This window comes from Heterodontus francisci, chromosome 7 (genome assembly GCF_036365525.1).
Source record: "Heterodontus francisci isolate sHetFra1 chromosome 7, sHetFra1.hap1, whole genome shotgun sequence".
Taxonomy (NCBI): Eukaryota; Metazoa; Chordata; class Chondrichthyes; order Heterodontiformes; family Heterodontidae; genus Heterodontus; species Heterodontus francisci.
In genome coordinates, this window is record NC_090377.1 from 99328796 (window position 1) to 99348893 (window position 20098).

A 20098-nucleotide genomic window follows, 5' to 3' on the forward strand; every position below is an offset into this window, starting at 1 on the left:
CTGGCACTCAGTTTTATGTTTTAAAAATAAAAGACCTTCATTATCTGGAACTGCCCGCAAGCTTACTGCGAATTCAAAAATGTTAAGTGAACTGCTTATTTTCCCAAATGATTTGTGACAAAAATGGATGATTTTCCTTTTTCTTATACCAATTCAGAGCTGCCATAAGGAAAAAATAAAACATTGTATCAGATGGTTGGTGGTCTCTTTTTGAATTACATAGAATTATATAGAATTTAGAGCACAGAAACAGACTATTAGGCCCAACCAGTCTGTGCTGGTGTTTATACTCCACATGGGCCTCCTCCCACTCTAATTCATCTCACCCTCTCAACATATCCTTCTATTACTTTCTCCCTCACAGACTTAGATAGTTTGGGGCTGAATTTTATTAGCACGCCGCGCATTACAGCGGCACGCTTTGACCTCAGGGCCTTCCGACACAGAAGCGCCGCAGCTGAGCCCCGCAATATTTTGCACAGGGGCTCATTTAAATGGAGGGGCGGAGCGGCCACCCCTGATGGAGTAGATGGGGCGCCCGTTGCGTCCCCAGCAATGGCGTTTGGCGCTACCGCGCAGGGGCCAGTGCCATTTCTAAAGGGCTTCAAGCCCTTCAGTGCCATTTAAATGTTTAAAGGGACAGGGATGTGCAAAAATTGAATAACATTTTATTGACATTTCCAATCCCCTCTCCCACCTCACCGACCCCACACCCAAATGAATAATCTGATTTCTATTTGTTCTATCCCCCCCCAAAAAAGTGAGTTTTCACTCATGACCTTTCCCCCCCCACCCCGAACGTTATTCCCTTTGACCCTAAACCCCTTCCCACCACCCCCGCAACCAATCAGAGCGTTTTGCACCCCTCCCCCACCCCTCCTGCCCTGAAATTTTCAGCCCTCCCCCCTCCCCACCAGTATCTCGCCTCCCTACAGAGTTCCGACGGCGCGCGAGTTGTGGCCAGCAGCCGCAAAATCGGCGTGGGACGGCCAGGACCAGGTAAGTTCATCTGCATTTATTTTAATTGACTTTAATATTTAACTGAAGGCCCTGTGGCCGCACCGTGGCCTCGCCACCACCGGCAATATTCTACAGAGCCTTCTCAGCGTCATGGGTTGTGGCAGGCTGCTCCCACAGGTATTTTATGGGCCCCCCCCGCCACGATCCACGCGTCGAGGGGCTTGTAACATTCAGCCCCTTATGTCCCACATTTATGCCTAATGGGTCCAACTTAGTGAAACCTAGCCCAAGTTGCCCTAGTTACCCAAAAATGAGAACAGGCAAAACTGCCAAAGCTCTCTGCAGTTAAGGACCAAGACAATTTTCCACACAATATCCAAGCCAGCACATTGAGCATACGGTTTTGACTGCTTGCTTTGACTCCTAATCTCCAAACTTTGCAGCTAGCATAAAGTGCAGACTGCAGTGCATTGTGCAATTTGTGATAAATATATATACTTCTTAAAATTTCAATGAATATTTCGAATGTTTAGTGTATTCCCATCAGTAAAACCAGCTGTTTGGCAAACCACGGTGAAAACGGAAACATGCCTTGGTCAAAATATTACTGCAATTCATGCATGGAATAAGGGTCCGTTGTTAGAACGATGGACGTGACTTCACCATTTATAGATCATCACTGGCCATAATTACCTTACAGATTCCCCACTAACACGTATATAGCAGTCCCAGATATTGTGCAGCCAGAGTCCCGGCGTGGTATTTATTTATTTTCTAACCACTCTGGCTGCAGTTCCAGATCTGCATAATTCTGATCAGCAACTCCAATTTCTGGAAAAGCCCAAACAAAGGTTGGATGGGGGAAGCAAGTAAAGTGAATAAGTCATTAACGTTGCTAGTCCAAGTACACATTGACAAGTCACTTGGCCTGGCTATGCTCCTATCTCCTGTTTCCATCCTTTTACTAAAAGCATTGCAAAGAGAACATGGAGCTCTTTCGTATGTTCTTCCTCAAATAAGGTGAAAGGTATTGGATTGAAGGTAGACATATTGGAACATGCAACCAGACAACTTTCCTCAGTCAGGCCAGGAAACAGTTCCCTGGTTTGTACCAGTAGAACTTTTAAATGAGATCCAGATTATGTTTTAATTAAAGGGCTATATTGCAAACTTATCCCTTAGCTCTACACTCCTGATCAGTGCAGACTGGAGAGGGCAGGCTGGAGGGGCTTCTTGTAGCTTCTATGCCTGGTAAAGCCAGATGTTTATAGGTCCAGGATAAGCATGGCACACAGGAAGAGTGGCTCCAGCTGCCTGCACCACCACACCCACCCCACATGGTCTCATTCATGCCTAGGTGACCCTGGAGAAGGAACCTGGGGTGTCTGCCAGTATGCTTCTGGCCTTCCATGATTGGTGCACGCCATAATGAATAGAGTGTGTGGTGGTCATAAATAATAATATTATGATTATGGTTCATAAGTTTTCCCATTTAGTTACATTGGACTTCAATAGTTATATTATTATGATTATTGAGCCTCCTCAGGAGAGAGTGCGTAAATTTATTCTCCTGTTGATAACATTGGGGCAAACCAGTGCCACTCTTACAGGTCAAATAAAATTGGCATCCCTTTAGAGTCCACTTCATTAGATTAGATTAGATTAGAGATACAGCACTGAAACAGGCCCTTCGGCCCACCGAGTCTGTGCCGAACATCAACCACCCATTTATACTAATCCTACACTAATCCCATATTCCTACCAAACATCCCCACCTGTCCCTATATTTCCCTATCACCTACCTATACTAGTGACAATTTATAATGGCCAATTTACCTATCAACCTGCAAGTCTTGTGGCTTGTGGGAGGAAACCGGAGCACCTGGAGAAAACCCACGCAGACACAGGGAGAACTTGCAAACTCCACACAGGCAGTACCCGGAATCGAACCCAGGTCCCTGGAGCTGTGAGGCTGCGGTGCTAACCACTGCGCCACTGTGCCGCCCCAACATTATTGAATGTTTTCCTTTTACCCATTGAGTTTCCAATGCTGACAACCTGTAACCAACTGATTCAAAGGTAAAGGCTCTCATTCTGATTCCCTCTCATGCTTGGCAGGTGAGATTGCATTGTATTTATTCCTCCTTCTCTACAGCAGTGTGGCTAAAATCAGAAAACTGATCCATGTGGGGAATCACAAACCAATACCTGGCTTCTACCTCTGCATACAGACTTCTCCACAGGTTTAGTTTAGGTCAGGTGACCAGAGATGCTCTCGCCTGATGTATTCAGACAATGTCTTTGAACATGGGGTCATTGTTACGAAGATACGAATTAGAGGCAGGAGTAGCCCACTTGGCCCCTTGAGCCTGCTCCACCATTCAACAAGATCATGGCTGATCTGATTGTAATCTCAATTCCACATTCCCACCTACCCCCAATAACCTTGCTTATCAATACTCTGTCTACCTCTGTCGTAAAAATATTCAAAGACTCTGCTTCCACTGCCTTTTGAGGAGGAGAGTTCCCAAGACTCAGAACCACCTGAGAGAAACATTTCTCCTCATCTCTGTCTTAAATGGGCGACCCCTTATTTTTAAACAGTAACCCCTAGTTGAGATTCTCCCACAAGAGGGAACATCCTTTCCACATCTACCCTGTCAAGACCCCTCAGGATCTTATGTGTTTCAATCAGGTCACCTCTTACTCTTCTAAACTCCAGCGGATACAAGCCTAGCCTGTCCAACCTTTCCTCATATGACACCCCGCCCATTCAAGGTATTAGTCTAGTAAACTTTCCCTGAACTGCTTCCAATGCATTTACATCCTTCCTTAAATAAGGAGAGCAATACTGTACACAGAACTCCAGATGTGGTCTCACCAACGTCCCGTACAGCTAAAGCTGTACTTTTGTATTCAATTCCCCTCACAATAAATGAGAACATTCTATTAGGCTTTCCTAATTACTTGATGTACCTGCATACTAACCTTTTGCAATTCATGCACTAGGACACCAAGATCCCTCTGCATCTCAGGGCTCTGCAATCTCTCACCATTCAGCTAATGTGTTTCTTTTTTATTCTTCCTGCCAAAATGTACAATTTCACATTTTCTGACATTATGCTCCATTTGCCAGACCTTTGCCCACTCACTTAACCTATCCATATCACTTTGTAGCCTTCTTATGTTCTCTTCACAACTTACTTTCGTACCTATCTTTGTCTCATCAGCAAATTTAGCAACCATACATTTGGTCCCTTCATCCAAGTCATTTATATAAATTGCAAAACGTTGAAGCCCCAGCACTGATCCCTGTGGCACACCACTCGTTACATCTTGCCAACCAGCAAATGACCGCTTTATGCCTACTCTCTGTTTCCTGTTAGCTAGCCAATCTTCTATCCATGCCAATATATGACCCCCTACACCATGAGCTTTTATTTTCTGCAATAACCTTTAATATGGCACCTTATCAAATGCCTTCTGGAAATCTAAGTACTGTACATCCACCAGTTCCCCTTTATCCATAGCACATGTTACTTCTTCAAAGAACTCCAATAAATTGGTTAAGCATGGTTTCCCTTTCATAAAACCATGTTGACTCTGTCTGTTTACCTTGAATTTTTCTAAATGCCCTGCTACAATGTCTTTAATAATGGCTTCTAATATTTTCCCTCTGACAGATGTTAAGCTAACTCCCTGTAGTTTCCTGCTTTCTGTTTTCCTCAATTTTTAAATAAAGGGGTTACATTGGCTATTTTCCAATCTAATGGATCCTTTCCCAAATCTAGGGAATTTTGGAAAATTAAAACTATCTCACTAGCCACTTCTTTTAAGACCCTAGGATGAAGTCCATCAGGACCCAGGGACTTGTCAGCCCGCAGCTACAACAATTTGTTCAGTACCACTTCCCTGGTGATTGTAATTTTCTTGAGTGCCTCGCTCACCCACCCACCCACCCCCCACCCCCCCACCCCCCGCCACTTCCATCTCCTGATTCACAGCTATTTCTGGGATGTTACTTATATCCAGTATTGTGAAGACTGATGCAAAATACCTGTTCAATTCATCTGCCATTTCCTTCATTTCCATTATTAATTCCCCAGACTCACTTCCTATAGGACAAATGCTCGCTTTGTTACACAATCGATTTTGAATGTGGCTTAACTTGTTGAAGTGTTGTTATGTCCCACCTATTATCTTGGCTTTGAATCTGGACGTCCTGTCTGTGAAGGTCTTTGTCAACCCAATTCTTGAAGATAGGAACCATTTAGCATTGAATGGCCTGTTGAGCATTTTAATGTGCCTTCCCCATAGCTAGTCCAGATGTGATGATGGATTTAGTCTCCAAAAGTCACAATGTATATTTGCAGTATGGGAGAGGTCACCTGACATCTTAATCCATCTTGGCTGCAGCAAAATATGTCCATTTCTTGGAGTTTAATTCACCAGTTCATTTTTACAGTTGATAATTGCTCCAGTTCACTTTAATTCATAGCTGTTCCTTTTGTGAGCATGATAGGAAGACCCAGACCACAAGTGGACAGCAATACGTAACTACAGTTTGCGCAGTCAAAGACAAAGGCCCGGACAGAACAGCAATAGTACTATTCTGTTTAATTTTTTTTACTGTATATATTCTTGACTGGAAAATCTTCAGCAGCATCATGCACTATAATGTAGAGGGTAAGGGAGTAATTGGAATGGTTAGAATGTGGAACTTGCTATCATATGGAGTAATTGAAACAAATTACATCGATGTCTTTAAGGGGAAGCAAGGTAAGTGCATGAGGGAGAAACCAATAAAAGGAAATGCTGATAGAGTTGCACAAAGTAAGGTTGGAGAAGGCTTGTGTGGAGCATAAAGACTGGCATTGATCAGTTGGGGTGAATGGCATGTTTTTCAGCTGTAAATTCTATGTAGTTCTATGTAATTCTCCTCTTTGGGACAGAGATCCAATGGGATGGCACTTCAGCCCACCCCTCTTTATCCACCCACCTAAGGGAACTTAAAGGAACAGAAGCACTTCAAGAATCAGACTGAAGGTTTGCAGTGAAGGCCTCCATCAAGACCAAGTTATTGTGCAGGTAAATGTTTGGGGCCGAATACAGGAAAAGAAAACATCAATAAGGCCTTCTCTCTCCACCGGGGGACCTTGAGGCTTTTACCACCATTCCCCAGGGCTTAGCATTGTTTTCCACTTAGGAGTCAGGAAGAAGCAACAAGTGTGACAGACAGAAGGGAAATTCTCCCAATGTGAATGTAATTATTGAAAGTAAGCAAAACTCCTCATCACTCCAACACAATTACTTGTTTTATTTCTAAATCCTGACGTTTCTACTAGTGCAACAGCAGGAATTTCAAATATAGCCAATTAATGCACTTACACCAGAGGACATCTTCCGAATCTCAACAGTAAAGCTTTAAATAAGACAAAAGTGAGGCATGGCCCCAAAGTTCCTTCATAAAAAAATTATGTTTTTAAATGTTTTCATTTTAGCAGCTTATTTTTTAACATAACAACTTAAGATGAAACAGTAGGTAAAGGTGCAAACACTAGATAACCACAACTCTCAAAAACAAGTTGCCCATATAGTGCCTTTAATGTAGAAAAATGTTTCAAAGTGCTTCACAGAGGTATAATTAAAGAAAAAGGATGCCAAGCCAAAAAAATGATATATTCAGAGGCTTGACAAAAAAGTAAATCAAAGAGGTGGTTTTAAGGATGGTCTTAAAAGGGGAAAGGGAGGCGGAGAGGTTTAGAGAGAAAATTCCAGAGCATGAGGCCTCGGCAACTGAAGGCACAACCACCAATGCTGGGCTAAAGGAAGTGGGATGCACAAGAGGCCAGACACAAAGAAATAGAGAGTTCAGGAGGAGGTTCGGGAAGACAAGACCACAAAGTGATATAAATAGGAGAATTAAAGGTTTAAATCTGAGGTGTCTGGGTATCAGGTACCAGTATAGGTCAGCAAGAATAGGAGTGATGAGTGAGCAGGATTTGGTGTTGGAGAGGATACATGCAGCAGAATTTTGGGCAAGTTGAAAATATTAAAATAATCAAGTTTGGAGGTAACCAAGGCATGGATGTGGGTTTCAATGGCAGATAGGCTGAGGTGGATGTAGACAAGTCTTTGTGATGGAGAGGATATGAGATTGGAAGCTCAATTCTGGGTTGAGTCGATTACTGAGATTGTAAACAGTTTGATTCAGCCTTAGACAGCAGCCAGGAAGGGGAGATAGAGTCAGTGGCAAGGGTATAGAGTTTGTGGCAGATGCAGAAGACAATGGTTTTTGTCTTGCCAATAGATGATCTGTGTCAATCATGTGGAATCACTACTTGTGGTTACAGAGCTGCAGCTGTAGGACTCTGCAACTGGGCTCTGCCTATCCTCTCACTTAGACAGAGCAGTTCACACTGAAAAAAAGTACTTAAAGGAGGATAGGTGAGGGACCTTACAGACTGTGCATACTGGGAATTTCAGCACACACGAAATACAATTCTCCAACCATTAATTTGACATTGGGGAAAACATGAAGTACACGCCTAGATGCCTGACCTGCTGCTGTCAGGAAAGGTTCTCCCCCCTCCCCCACCGCCCCCCGACAACACAAAGTTGGAAAATTACCACATGATATAAGATCCAAAAGATAACCTAATAAAGCTGGTTCAGCACTACACCACTTTCCCGAGGCTAATATATCATCTGGCAGGTATCAGGAGGAGGTTTGAGGCTGTAATCTAACCAGATTTCAGAATCTTAGAATCATTCCCATATATTTGTTATTCCAATTCCCAGTTCCACAAATAGGGCTGATTTTTATGAGTGCGCCGCAGTTTGCGATGGCGCACTCTGAACAACGGTGTGCATCCTGCGTGGATGTGCCATCCCTGAGCCCCCACAATATTATGTGCGGGGGCTCATTTAAAGAGAGGGGGCAGAGCAGCCGCCCTCGATGACGTAGAGGGGGCGGCCTTCGCGTCCCCGGCAATGGCGTCCGGCGCCACTGCGCAGGCGCCGGCGCCATTTTTAAAGGGCTCTGAGCCCTTTGGCAAAATTTTAATATTTAAAGAGGTATCAGTGTTAGACTTTATTAAATAAAAAAATTTATGATGGAGGCCCCTCCCAACCCTCCAACAGTCATTGCATTGCCCAAATTGGATTTTTCAAACACCGGAACTTTCCCCCCTACCTTCAATCTTTTGCCCTTCACCCCCTTCCCACCATCCCCACATCCAAACAAAAGTGCTTCCCCTGCTCCTCCACCCCTCCCACCCTGAAAATGTTATTCCTCCCCCCTCCCCACCAGGTTGTCACCCGGAACTCCATACAGAGTTCCGAAGGCACGTGAAGGCCGAATGGAGGCCGTAAAATCGGCCGTAAAATGGGACCTGCAGGTAAGTAAATTTAAATGTCATTAGGGCTCATTTTAATATGGAGATGAAGAGCCCGCCACCTGACGGCGGGGGGTTGAACCAAGGCCCCCACCCCCCCCCCCCCCCGCCGCTGGTAATATGCGGCGGTCACTTCTTGACTTCACGAGTTGAGGCTGACCTCTCCCCCATAGCATTTTACCAGACCCCGCGCCACGACCCGCGGTGTCCAGGGGCCAGTAAAATTCAGCCCATCGAGTGTTTTTAACCCTATTTGCAGGGGTGGCATTAGGGCTGTGCAAGCTGTGTGAGCGAGCCAGGGACCCTGAGTGGCTCCAATTCCCATGACCGAACCCTGCTGGAAGCATTGGTTAGGCCCAACAGGCTGAGCTCTCGACCTAACATGCTCCTGTTCTGCACGGTTGGACCTTTCCCCAATATTGGCAAAGTCAGGGGCTGAGTTAGGGCTAGGCAACCCAAGTAAGTCAGAGGCCCCAAGTAGATCCAATCCCCAGACCAAACCTGTGCACAGGGTCCCCTGTCAGGCAACCCCAATCCATATGACCACCACCACCTGATTCCTCCTTATGATATTCCACAAACAGATATGCTTTCAATATGTGGGATGGATTGGCATGGGATTAGAAATGGATTGATTCTTTTTGGGACCCAACCTTAATAGTGGATCTCATTCACATAACATAGGGGCCACAGTCCACATTGGGAATTTTTCCCCCATTTGTCTCCACTGTTGCTTGATACTGCCCAGTTTCTTGGCTCATCCAGGAGGTAAGGTTACCTCTTTGACCAAGCTTTTGATCACTTGTCCTAATGTTTCATTCTTTGGCTCAGTGTTAATTTTTTTCTCTGATTATGTTCCCTTGCAGAGCTTTAGGACATTTTACCTCATTAAATCATCTACATGAATGCAAGCTGTTTTTGTTGACAGTAAGGGTATGGATTTTGACATGGCCAGTGTCAGCGCCCATTGAAGATGTGCTCCTGCAGCCTGGGACTGACCATATATGAGTTTTCCTCCCATCATTCTGACCTGACACCAGATGAAAACTCCACCTGGAAACTCAGATGAAAGCTCAAAAACTCTCATTGAGATGAAAAGAATCAGAGTGGGAGCCAAGCCTGGAATTCGAACCCGGGCCCTTAGAATAGCAGTTCAGTGCTTTTGTGAGAGTAAGGCAGTAGGACCAGGCAAAAGGGTCACCCCAAATACCACAACTGGAGTTGCTGGACCACCTTGAATCTTATTCTGGTTATAATGATTACATGCTGTATTAGGGACAAGGTACATTGAAATCCTTTGATGGTCTTCAGGTCCCCAATTACAACTTTTTTGATACTGTTTTGAGGATTTTTTTAAACCAATCTATTAATATACATTGCCATGAGCAGCATAGCATTGTCTGTATCAGTATCAAAATGCACAAATTGTACATGGATTGATCCCACACACAGTCCAGCCCAGTTCAAACAAACCAGTGAAGGAACAAAGCATGTCTTTCTGTATGTAGACTGACACCCGCAATCCCATCTTAATGTATTTCAATGAATTCTAAATGTTAAACTCTTACACTAATGGTAGTTAAGACCTGATAACAATGAATCAGAAAATTTGATTTTCAGTCAGCTGCTAAAAAAAACAAAATGCAAATAAATCAATACATCTTAGATATGTTTATACTATTGACACAAAGCCTATTTTTGGCTCCACACTGCTCCTAAACTTGTGCTGTGTATATTGGTTTTTAAGGCCCAAACTGACTCCAAAGCAAAGCTTTGCTCTTGTGTTAGGGTCAGGTTCTAACTCTGAATTCAAGCCTCATTTAAACTATAACTGAAGACCACAATGCTACAATTTTGGGGTACATGCATTCCTGAGTTGGTGGAATGAAATAATTTCTGCAAACAGTCTGACATGCTCAGCAGTACCATAACACTTGGGATTTTTTTTTCCTCTCAGAAAGTACTCTCCAAGTATTTCAAAAACATGATTCATTACATGGTTGGGGCATATCACAGCATCTTCCTGTCCATGTGCCATCATTAAAACAAATTGCATAATGTCACAACTTTTGGGAAATTACAACACCTCAGTCAAATGTCATGATATCTTGCTGTTCGCGATACTGCACATTTATTTCCCAACCAAAATGTGTAAAATTAGGAATTCTTCCACATAAAATTACTAACAGATGATTTCTGATGCCATACGACATAATAATATTGTAATGATTACAATACTGTGTCATCCCCAAACCACTTGAGGTCCTATTGATATGAATTCTGTGGGATGTTACCATTGTGAGGTTACACTTCACAGAAATAGTGACCAACCTCTCATTGCTAAGACATTTTTACATCGCAAGGAAAACCGACTATGCAACCCGTAGATACGCTGTTTTTTGCCTTCAACTCCACAGCAACTTTCTGATGTTAGATTTAATGATTGTTTTCTCCCAATCAGAACACAAATACAGTGGCCAAATCAAATGGATCCTACCTTGAGCCTGTGCTGCAGAACTGTGGGAATATCCAAGGGATAAAAGGGCTGTCTCGATGAGCTGATTGAATAGCACGTCTTTACGGATCAGCACAAATTCGGCATGCTCTTCTTTCCCTTCGCATTCTACAGGATTGTCCGACTGCTCCACCACACAAAACACTGGCAGAGTTGATCCTGAATGAGGGCGAAAGAAAATCCAAATATTACACGGACTTTTGTTTCGAAAACAGTCAGACCTGATCACAGCCCAATCACCCGTAATGCTGTTTGACAGCACGTAGCTTTTCCTCGTTGACTTGTTTGTTAATACTAGTTGTACACCGTTGGTTTTGGTAAACAGACCAGATTTCAGAACTCAGAGACTGTCTGTATTGTATACCACAGCTCTATGCACTACTGCCACTGTCCCTTCCCATGCCCGTGACAAGCTCTAAAAGTCACTGGGGAGATTGCCTGAACGAGGTTTTAGTTATTGTACGACCAAAAAATACTTGTTTAATTGCCTCTGAAACTTTGACAATATACACAGCAAGTACGTTAGATGCATGAGACATTCATTTGCAAAGATTGATTAGGACAGACATTGATTTGCAAAGGCCTCTGAGCAAACAGAAAACTTTCGCTGCGTGATTCAACTGCAAAAAAAAACTCATGTTACACTTCCCAAAAGTTTAAACAGGAAGAATTATCATTCTCCTAGCAGGAAGAGATCAGACTTTTTTTAAAAAAAAGTATTTCCAACTTCATTTTTTTTTAATGAAAGCATTGCAAAATATTCTCATTCAAAATAACTTTATTCCTGTCACTTGATTATTAAAACTTTTTTTCTTTTGACCGATGGAGTTGGGCAGGTAGATGGGGGGAGGTATTGGCTTGCAGCATTATTGAGTTTAGTGGTACATAGAAGAAGCTGAATCAAGATATGAAAGCCATCGTAACCTGAGTTACTAACAGTAACCCTACCAATGTTAATTCGGCTCTTTCTCAGGTGTCAGGCCCATTAAACTTACATGCACAAATTATTTAACGGTTACTCATTATTCAGAAAGCAATGTGCAAAAAATTACCAAAGGGAATAAAATGAAAGGAACAAATGAATTTTAAAGTTGATTGTAGTTCTTTGTCAGTCTGATTTTAAGGGGCCCTGTTGGTGATAGTGGTCTCTAAACACCGACTCAGTTAAGATGCCAGATGCAAAAAACAAATAGGGGCAATCTGACTGAAAGGCAATAGGTGATACTAGTCAGGCCAGTCTGTACTGATACTAGTCAGGCCAGTCTGTACATTCCTACGCAAAAATGATCACAGAAGGCAAGAATATCCAATGCTGAAAACTCACTGGTAAGTTTGTGGAATGTACTCATCTAATAATTTATCCTCAGCCAATAAATTTACAAAGAGTATTCAATAGGCCCATTCTGTAAATTGCAGTCTTGATTAAGATACAAAATACAAACAGATGCCTTGATCGGAGAGTGAATATGCTAGAAGGGAATGGACCAAAATACCTTTCCTCAGTCTTTGGTTTTTATATATTCTTATGGGGCACTGGAGAAGGAGCAAGGAACTATTGTCAGTTAGAAGATGATAAATGCCCTCTGTAAGTAGGTTCCACTATAAGTTTTATTTAAAAAGATTATGAATATAAACCTATATTTAAACCATATTTTCCTGTAGCTTTACAGTTTGCAAAACTAAAATTTGATTACAGAACCTTAGCGATTTGTTAATTGTTAACCCCCCACCTTTGATAGGTTAACATATTTTACACTTTGTGTCATATTATAGCGTAAATTGACCTGTGCATGTGAACCATGTTCTTGTGACAAATGGGGTTTGATTACTGAATCTCGGTTTTACATGCACTTTCTTCCTCGTGAATATTTATGACTTTTATTTTGCAAGTTCTTTTTTTTTTATATCCATAACATTTTACAATGCAAAAAACCGCTTGCACGTCCTCTCAACAAGTGCAACGACAATCAATAAGGCATACCCACAACTGCAGCACAGTACAGTCGTGTCAATATGTTCACTTCAAGTTTGTCAGTTCAAAAACCTGAATAATGCAGTCATCAAATGTAACAGCTTCTTTATCCAGTAGTCTTTATTAACTTTGACACCTTGCCTTTACCAAATATGATTATTAAGTTGTCACTTGGAAACTAACTTTCTTCCCTTCAAATCCATTTGATTTTTTTTTAGGAAATAAACTCCATATACATTTTAATTTTTTTTTAAACTGGAGTAATGTTAATTAGAGTAACAAGATTGTAATGTTTTAGTTGCTATAATAACCTATCACCTGAACCTGTCACTATTGTGGGAGCAAATCAACATCTCACTTGTTCAGACTTCTGACAGGGGCTATGGTTAAACTAAGACTACAACACTGTGAGGACAGATATCTAAATATCTCAAAACAGTACACTGACCTGCAGTATCAGGGACATGTTGAAATGTAAAGGAAATGTTAACAAATAAACACCCCAATAACAACCTATGCAAATGGGAGATTAGTTATTTCCTTGGTGACATTCACAAAGAACAATATTACACTTACATCCGCAATCTATTGGGCAGCTTTCAAAACCAGACGGAGCTCATGCAGCGAATAGAAGAGTACATAGTCCTTATGTCGTACTTGAGAACAATTACAGCATTTTGAGTTTTGCATAAGGTGGTATCAATTATTCAGTGAACAGGATTGACAAAACCAATATTAACTTTTTATTTAGCAGGTGACATTGTGTTGTCGATCTGGTTTTACTAAGCAAATATAACTATTAATGGCCCAAACTACTGGGTTGAATAAAAGCAAAATACTGCAGAAACTGGAAATCTGAAATAAAAACAAAAAAAAACTTTGCTGGAAATACTCAGCAGGTCTGGCAGCAACTGTGGAGAGAGAAGTAGAGTTAATGTTTCAGGTCAGTGACCTTTCATCAGAACTCTGCTGTTGTGGAAGGTTGCAGCATCAGAGCAGATGTGTCGAAGACAGAGAAACTGGGAAAATGGAATGGAGTCCTTACAGGAGGCAGGGTGTGAAAAAGTGTAGTCGAGGTAGCTGTGAAAGTCAGTGAGCTTATAACGAATATGAGTAGATAACCTATCCCCAGAAATGGAGACAGAGAAGTCAAGGAAGGGGCGTTGGACCATGTAAAGGTGAGAGAAGGGTGGAAATTGGAAGCAACGTTGATAAAGTTTTTCAGTTCGGGGCGGGAGCAGGAAATGGCACCGATACAGTCATCAATGTACCAGAAAAAGAGTTGGGGGAGGGGGCCTGAGTTGGACTGGAACAAGGAATGTTCGACATATCCCACAAAAAGGCAGGCATAACTAGAACTCATAGCAACACCTTTTACTTGAAGGAAGTGAGTGGAGTTGAAGGAGAAGTTGTTCAATGTGAGAACAAGTTCAGCCAGGCGGAGGAGGGTGGTGGTGGATGGGGACTAGTTGGGTCTCTGTTCAAGGAAGAAGCGGAGAGCCTTCAGACCGTCCTGGTGGGGGATGGAGGTGTAGAGAGATTCTGATGGAGGTGTGGAGGGTTCTGATGAAAGGTCACTGACCTGAAACGGTAACTCTGCTTCTCTCTCCACAGATGCTGCCAGACCTGCTGAATATTTCCAGCATTTTTTTGTTTTTGTTATACTGGGTTCAATAATCCTGCTTTTCAACTCTTCCTAAATCTAGAAAGTGAAATCCCTATCAAAAACTATTATACCCAATAAATAAACAATGTTCACACAGGCGATCACCAGTACTAAATATATTAGGGTATAATAGAAATCAGTTGGACATTTTACACAACATACAGCAGTCATGGGCAACGTGGTTGGAGAGCGGGTCAATGCTGTTTCCTTAGTTCAGTTCCAACTCATCTTCTATAACCCCTGAGGAACTGAGATGTTTTAAATAACCTGTTTTAACGGATACTGACCAAATAAGAACTAGCAAACAAATTCTGATAACAAGACATTAACATCACAATTTCTAAATAGTGCAACTAATATCGGCATTAAGTAAAGCTCCTAAATTTACTGGTGGGCTTAAATCGAACTCTGTCGAGCTGCAATTTGTTTCTGTTTTGAACTGGTCATTGACGACATCTCCATACTTGGGAAGTTGTTGAAAGCGTGGTGTGCATGCTACTTTTCCCGTGCAAATACCTATAGATTATTCCCTCCCACCACCATTCAAATACTAAAGTTCTTTTTCAAGTCCTGCACTCGGTCTCTCTCTCTCTCTCAACGTGAGGACCGACTTTAAACGAATCATTTGTGATAAGTTTTTTTTTAAATCAAAAAGACGAAACAAAACAGCTCGGACATGAACCTGTTGGTGGCAGTGGGGAAACCACTCAAGTGGCAAAGAGCCCATTAAGTTCCCCCTCTGGTAAAAGCCTTGCCTTTTCAACTGAATAGTGACAAGGGGGCTGATAGGTGCTGCTCATGCTGGGCAGGGCATCAATGAGCTGGAAATCTGCCGAGCTTCTTCCTGTAATCCTACACCAAGCACACAGAAAGTTTAATCAACATGAACCCTGACACCCAGTGTGAATGTGGCCCTGCTGTCAGTTCGCAGACTGCTGCATCCTACCTCCCAGCGCCTTGACTGGGGAGCCATTGGATCTCCCTCTGCCTCCGTCTGTCGGGCTACCATTCGGCTCCAGCCTGGCCTTCTTACCGGGAGGTGGACCTTGCGCCTCGGGACTGCTGTTCTTTCTTTCTGGGCTGTCTCGGGGGTAGGGACGGGGGCTCGCACTTCTCATTTCCATTCTCTGCCACCAGTTTGTGAGAGCTCCCGAATGCAGATCACCGTGGAGAGTGCATAGACCTATGAAGAAAGACAGTCAGAAGAACAGAATATGTGTGAAGTTTGTTATGATCATAGTACACGAACTTGCTCGACCTCAAAAATCAAGTATCTGCGGATGCATTTCGACAGATCACACACGCACAGAGACGTGTATCTTATTAAGTGTAACCTTCAAATAAAGTCGATTTGATTCTTAAGAACAACAGTTCTAGTAAAAGTGCAGGCTGTATTGAAGGTACTGTCTCACACATAGACATATCTAAACCTACCTTAGAATTATATATCCACTCATCCGACCCAATACCGTTCTGAAAAACTAATATTTTAGAAAATCTGCAGCTAATGATTTCAGTTTACTGTAAATGTGTCTCTGAAAATTAAGACTTTGTCAACTTAAGCAAACGTTAAATCCTTTTAATGGGCTCCGAGAAACGAACATTTTGGCATCAAAATGCATTATATTAAAGCTTTCACTTAAACGAACTTGTCACTTCATAACGCTTCAAACAGCTGTTTGACATTTTAACTCTGACAAGAGCACTTTTTTCTGCAAGACTTGGGGGATTACCGCCGTTTAAATGCATCAAAACGTAGCACGCTCGGAAATAGTAAAATGATTTAGTATGACATCGTAACCATATCTAATGTTTCTGTCACTATCTCCCTTGGTTCAAATCCAACTTCTAACAACTGTTTTTTTTAGGTGTCTCGTTTGCTGGAGACGCGGCGGTGTCTCTCTCTCTCTCTCCCCCCTGCAGTTTTAAAATAATTTCTCCCCGTGTGTCCCTGTGACTTACTATCTAGGATGTGCTTGTAAGCTGGATGCGCTGAAATATGACTCTGTCCATGTGTGAGAAGCAGGGGATCCAGGTCTGGAAGTTTAACAAGCTGGATCTGTAGTCACCGACTTAGATCCTCTCTGTATCTCCCGCTGTGGTGATGACGGCTCCTGTCCGATCTCGCAGTGGGGGTGGGGGATGGAGGAGGGGGTGGGGGGGGGGGGGGCGAAAGTAAGTGGAACTCACATACACTCAACTCCAGAGGCTTTTCCTTCAAGCGGTCACTCCTCGTCACAAATTAATAATAATAAAACACTATTTTATAAAAAAAATAAACAAATTGAAAGCAATCACTTCGAAGATTCCATATATTTAAAAAAAAACTTTCAGGGGAGCTGCCGATCCAATGCAGAAGGAAGGGGATGGATAGCCTGTGTCACTTTGATCATATCTCTCCACGGTCGAAACGTTGGGACTGACAGCGACAGAATGAGAGAAATTATTAGTTGCGTTGACTCATCAGCACTCCTCGGGGTTGTCCTCCTTTCTCCATATCACTGCTCGCTTCCGTTCCTGGTCCGGGAGAGACTTATTTTTGCACTCAACGGTGAGAGTGATCGAGCCCCCAAGGTGAAGGAGGGAGGAGGGAGAGGGGCAGCAGAGGCTTGCTGTTGCTGTGGGTCGCTCGGACGGCGGCGCTCAGTTTGATTAAAGAAATAACACAGGAGAACACCCCCCTCCACCCCTTCCCGTCCTTGGCGCGCAAGAATTTTTAATCAGCTTGATTACTGTAAGACGGTTCGCATTTATTACAGATAATAATACCACATGATCAGATCATTAGATGGCTGGCTGAACTCCCTGAATAGATGCACGCAACACAGCAAACATTATACACACTTATACAAACACACACATACAGACACACATATGCAGTCAAGACTGAGATACACATGTGCACTTACACAGCTACAAATACACACATGCAGCCATACAGACTCACAGAGATGCATATTATATATATATATATATGCGGGAGCACACGCTCCTTACAAACCCAGCGTACTATACTATATAAATATATATTGTACACACATAGAAGTTCCTGTAAAAGGGAGATGCGTTTATCACACACAGTTTCTCCCCTGGGCGTTAATGAACAATCAAACGCATAGTCCTGTTCTGCTTTTTATTTTTCACAGAGGCGCTGTATAAATAAAACAAGTGCACTGTCATGTAAGATTAGTTAATAATAAACTGCATTCTTGATAGACAGATGCTTTCGGCTTTTAATAATTTATGAGAGCGAACGTAAATTTGTCAAGGAGCCTGTGTTGAATATTTAATAAAGTCAACAGTTTTTTTTGTTGTCCCTGCCACTCTCTCCGTTTCTTTTGTCTATTGAACCCGAATGCTTAGAAATGCCGATGAGTCCTGTGTGCGTCTATATATAGAAGGGGGCTAGACTGGGTAAGGAGCGCGCCCGTAGTTTCCGAGCTTTGCAAACCGTTCGGGAAGCTCAGTTGCTGGGAAAGTGGGAGTGAAGTGACTCTTATCCCTCTTTCGCCCTAGCTTTCTCGCTCTGACACCGGCCAGCTAGTCCCCTGTTCTTCAACGCAATCCTCCGGAGAGAAAGCAGAGAGCATATTTCTTAACATGTTTGCTCTCTTGAACATTGATTACCAGGGTCCCTGCATCACAAATTGTGCAATTTGTGTCTGAGCAAATCTATCAACACGACGCTAGCACTCGCTGTGATCAAATGACAGAAACTTGCTGGCATTTATTTTGTTCCTCGCTTGTGCTGGTCACAGTCAGAGCGCTGTTTAAGGTGGTTCGTAAACCATTTAAAACCAACTGCTCCATTTCAGAAAGCAAAGTGCATTATAAAACCGATTGGAATCCTAGTTAAAAAGTACTGTGATTTCCGATTACCACATCATTTAACTCCTTATCTGAACACAAATAAGTGTTAGTCACGACTCAAAGGGTTAAACTAACCATCTAGCTTCAAAATTAACTTTGGTGTAAAAGCTGGATTTTACCCCACACTAATTTCCATTATTTTAAATGCCAAAGAAAAAAATCAATATAGTTATTTTAACTCAGTCTCCGAACCCACAAGACAGATTCTCTGCCTCCCTGAACATACAACCAGCTACAGGAGTAGGGTTCTCAAGCATCCAGCCACATTCTTTTGCACCACCATGACTCTGAATACGGAAAGAAACCCGACAAAATGTGTTATCTATTAACTTTGGTTCATCTGCAAACAGTAACACTATAGCTGCTTTTATGTAATGATGCAAAATGTCTATTAAGAGATTGCAGCACAATATTTCCTCCCCCAGTAGCTAAATTAAAGATTTTTAGAAACGAGTGGCCCTTGTTATTTTGATATTTGAGCCTGCTGCGTTGCATTTTTAAGCAATAAAAGGTTATGAAGAATGCTTCCTTCCTCTCCAGCCCTTTAACACAAATCCTCCTTAAATTCAAGGAGGGAGAGCCGCCCGTACGGTGGCGCCACTGTGCCATACACTAGCAGCAAAGCGTAACCGGATCGCACAACTCGAAATTCCTGCTCGCTCTGGCCTGCCCTGACCACCCATTCGCATGTCAATCGCCTTCATCACCTCGAAAATAAAATAAAGTAGGGCCAATCGGGATTTGGATGGGGAAAAAAACACAAGCAGAAAGAACAAATATTACCCTTCGGGAGAGGTGATTCGACTGGAACAAAATCAGGACGAGGTCGAGAAATAGAACTTGGAAGCAACCCGGGATCTTCCAAAATTAACGTCAAACAGTCCTGGAGAGTTGTTGTGAAGTGACCCGGCCGCAGACGCTGAAGAGTCAGTAAGTACAACGCTCAGAAACCACACATCAATAGCCTGATAGTATCTATCGCCAGAATGATACGCGTGTTTGCGTTCAATAGGGTCCGGGTCGATATTCATTGCATTATAATTGGTTTTATTTATAGATCTGCAGTTTAATGCCCATCGGATCGCATCTGCCGACACATTGGGTAGTTTCCAATTGAAGCTCAAAGTCATTTGCATTTCCCGACACAATCTTTCTTTATATAAAGCGGCGGTGCAAGTCTGAGTGTTTACCTTCAGTGTGGTATCACGCATTAACTATTTAATGCATAAAATATGACGGTTGACTTCATAGTGCGACAATTAATTACAGAAGTTTTTTTTTTAAGTGGCGGAAGGTTGATGATCCAGAAAAAACGTCCCCTGAAACTGACAAGCCCGAAGATGTATTGTAATAGAAAGTTGGAATCATTTTTCATTGAGCCGGTGGTAGCCTCAGCCCGGCAAAGTACCACCGCTTCTTCCTATAATTGGGCTGTGTTATGTAAGACAAAATGAACAGATCTCTCTCTTATTTGCCATTGTCTGAAGCAACGAAGTTTTAAAAAAAACAGTAATCTGTCTCGATTGGGTGTTTTTCCCACTCCCCCCTCCTGAAAAAAATTAACAATTTCAGAAATTAATCTGTTGCAAACCACGATCAAATCGGAAGGGACGATGGTGTAAATAAAATATATTTATTTCTCACGTAAGGCTGTCATAAATAAAGATGCAGTTCACTAAATTAGGGGGAGACGTTTGAGAGATTGCTGGGATTATACC

The 20098-nt window shown here is 42.5% G+C and overlaps 1 protein-coding gene across 12 annotated transcripts in view; it reads right to left on the reverse strand.

Annotated features, from left to right (window-relative positions):
• The window catches only part of satb2 (SATB homeobox 2), a 299511-nt gene extending 279725 nt beyond the window's left edge, over positions 1 to 19786 (reverse strand). For 5 of the 12 annotated variants that reach the window (XM_068035713.1, XM_068035710.1, XM_068035714.1 and 2 more), the window contains exons 1-3: positions 16473 to 16689; positions 15457 to 15693; positions 10855 to 11031 (exon numbers count right to left, since the gene is read on the reverse strand). In XM_068035713.1, the coding sequence (XP_067891814.1) occupies positions 10855 to 11031; positions 15457 to 15634 (355 nt within the window). In that variant the 5' untranslated portion in view covers positions 15635 to 15693; positions 16473 to 16689. The other 7 variants (XM_068035703.1, XM_068035709.1, XM_068035705.1 and 4 more) reach the window with 7 other exon arrangements.
• Positions 19787 to 20098: the final 312 nt, after the last annotated feature.